We start from the raw sequence: 630 nt of genomic DNA on the forward strand, positions 1-630 counted from the left end.
GTAATTCCAAAGAAGAACCATTTTTGGTTCCTCAAAGACCTTTCAGTGAACAGTTCTTAAAAGAAAATGTTTTTCTTAGTGTGAAGAACATTTGAATCATCTGAAGAACCTTTCTCCACTTTGAAGAACCTTTTGTGCAATAGAAATGTTCCATGGATGTTCTTCATGGAACCATCAAAAACCTTCATTTTTAAGATATTCTTCCTAGTTTAAACATCATGTTTCATTTCACACAGGTTAAAGATGCCCAACCCACCAAGCCAGTGACTCCAAGAAAAGCCTACAACATTCCCACTGAATCCCTCATCCACAATGAACACTTCAGAGGCCACCCTGTCCCTTTGGGCCATCCATGTCAACTCCAGTCCCGTTTCATACCTCCTCAACGCCACCGAGACCCCATCCCACGGCAAGCCCAAAGCATGCGAGCAGCTCAACATCGCCACCGAGGTGTTCCTCATCCTCGGCATCGTCAGTCTGCTGGAGAACATCCTGGTCATCTGCGCTATAGTGAAAAACAAAAACCTCCACTCGCCCATGTACTTCTTCGTCTGCAGCCTGGCCGTGGCCGACATGCTGGTGAGTGTCTCCAACGCTTGGGAGACCATCGTCATCTACTTACTCACCAAC

At 46.2% G+C, this 630-nt stretch overlaps 1 protein-coding gene across 1 annotated transcript; it reads left to right on the forward strand.

The window, feature by feature from the left end:
* Positions 1-238: 238 nt before the first annotated feature.
* On the forward strand, positions 239-621 carry LOC107682286 (melanocortin receptor 5-like; the record flags this gene model as incomplete). The annotated part of the gene is made up of 1 exon (XM_016478573.1): positions 239-621. A coding segment is annotated over exon 1 (309 nt), but the record flags the coding sequence as incomplete, so codon positions are not given.
* Positions 622-630: the final 9 nt, after the last annotated feature.

The sequence above is a fragment of the Sinocyclocheilus anshuiensis genome, unplaced genomic scaffold, assembly GCF_001515605.1.
Source record: "Sinocyclocheilus anshuiensis isolate Anshui unplaced genomic scaffold, SAMN03320099.WGS_v1.1 C32006737, whole genome shotgun sequence".
Lineage (NCBI taxonomy): Eukaryota > Metazoa > Chordata > Actinopteri > Cypriniformes > Cyprinidae > Sinocyclocheilus > Sinocyclocheilus anshuiensis.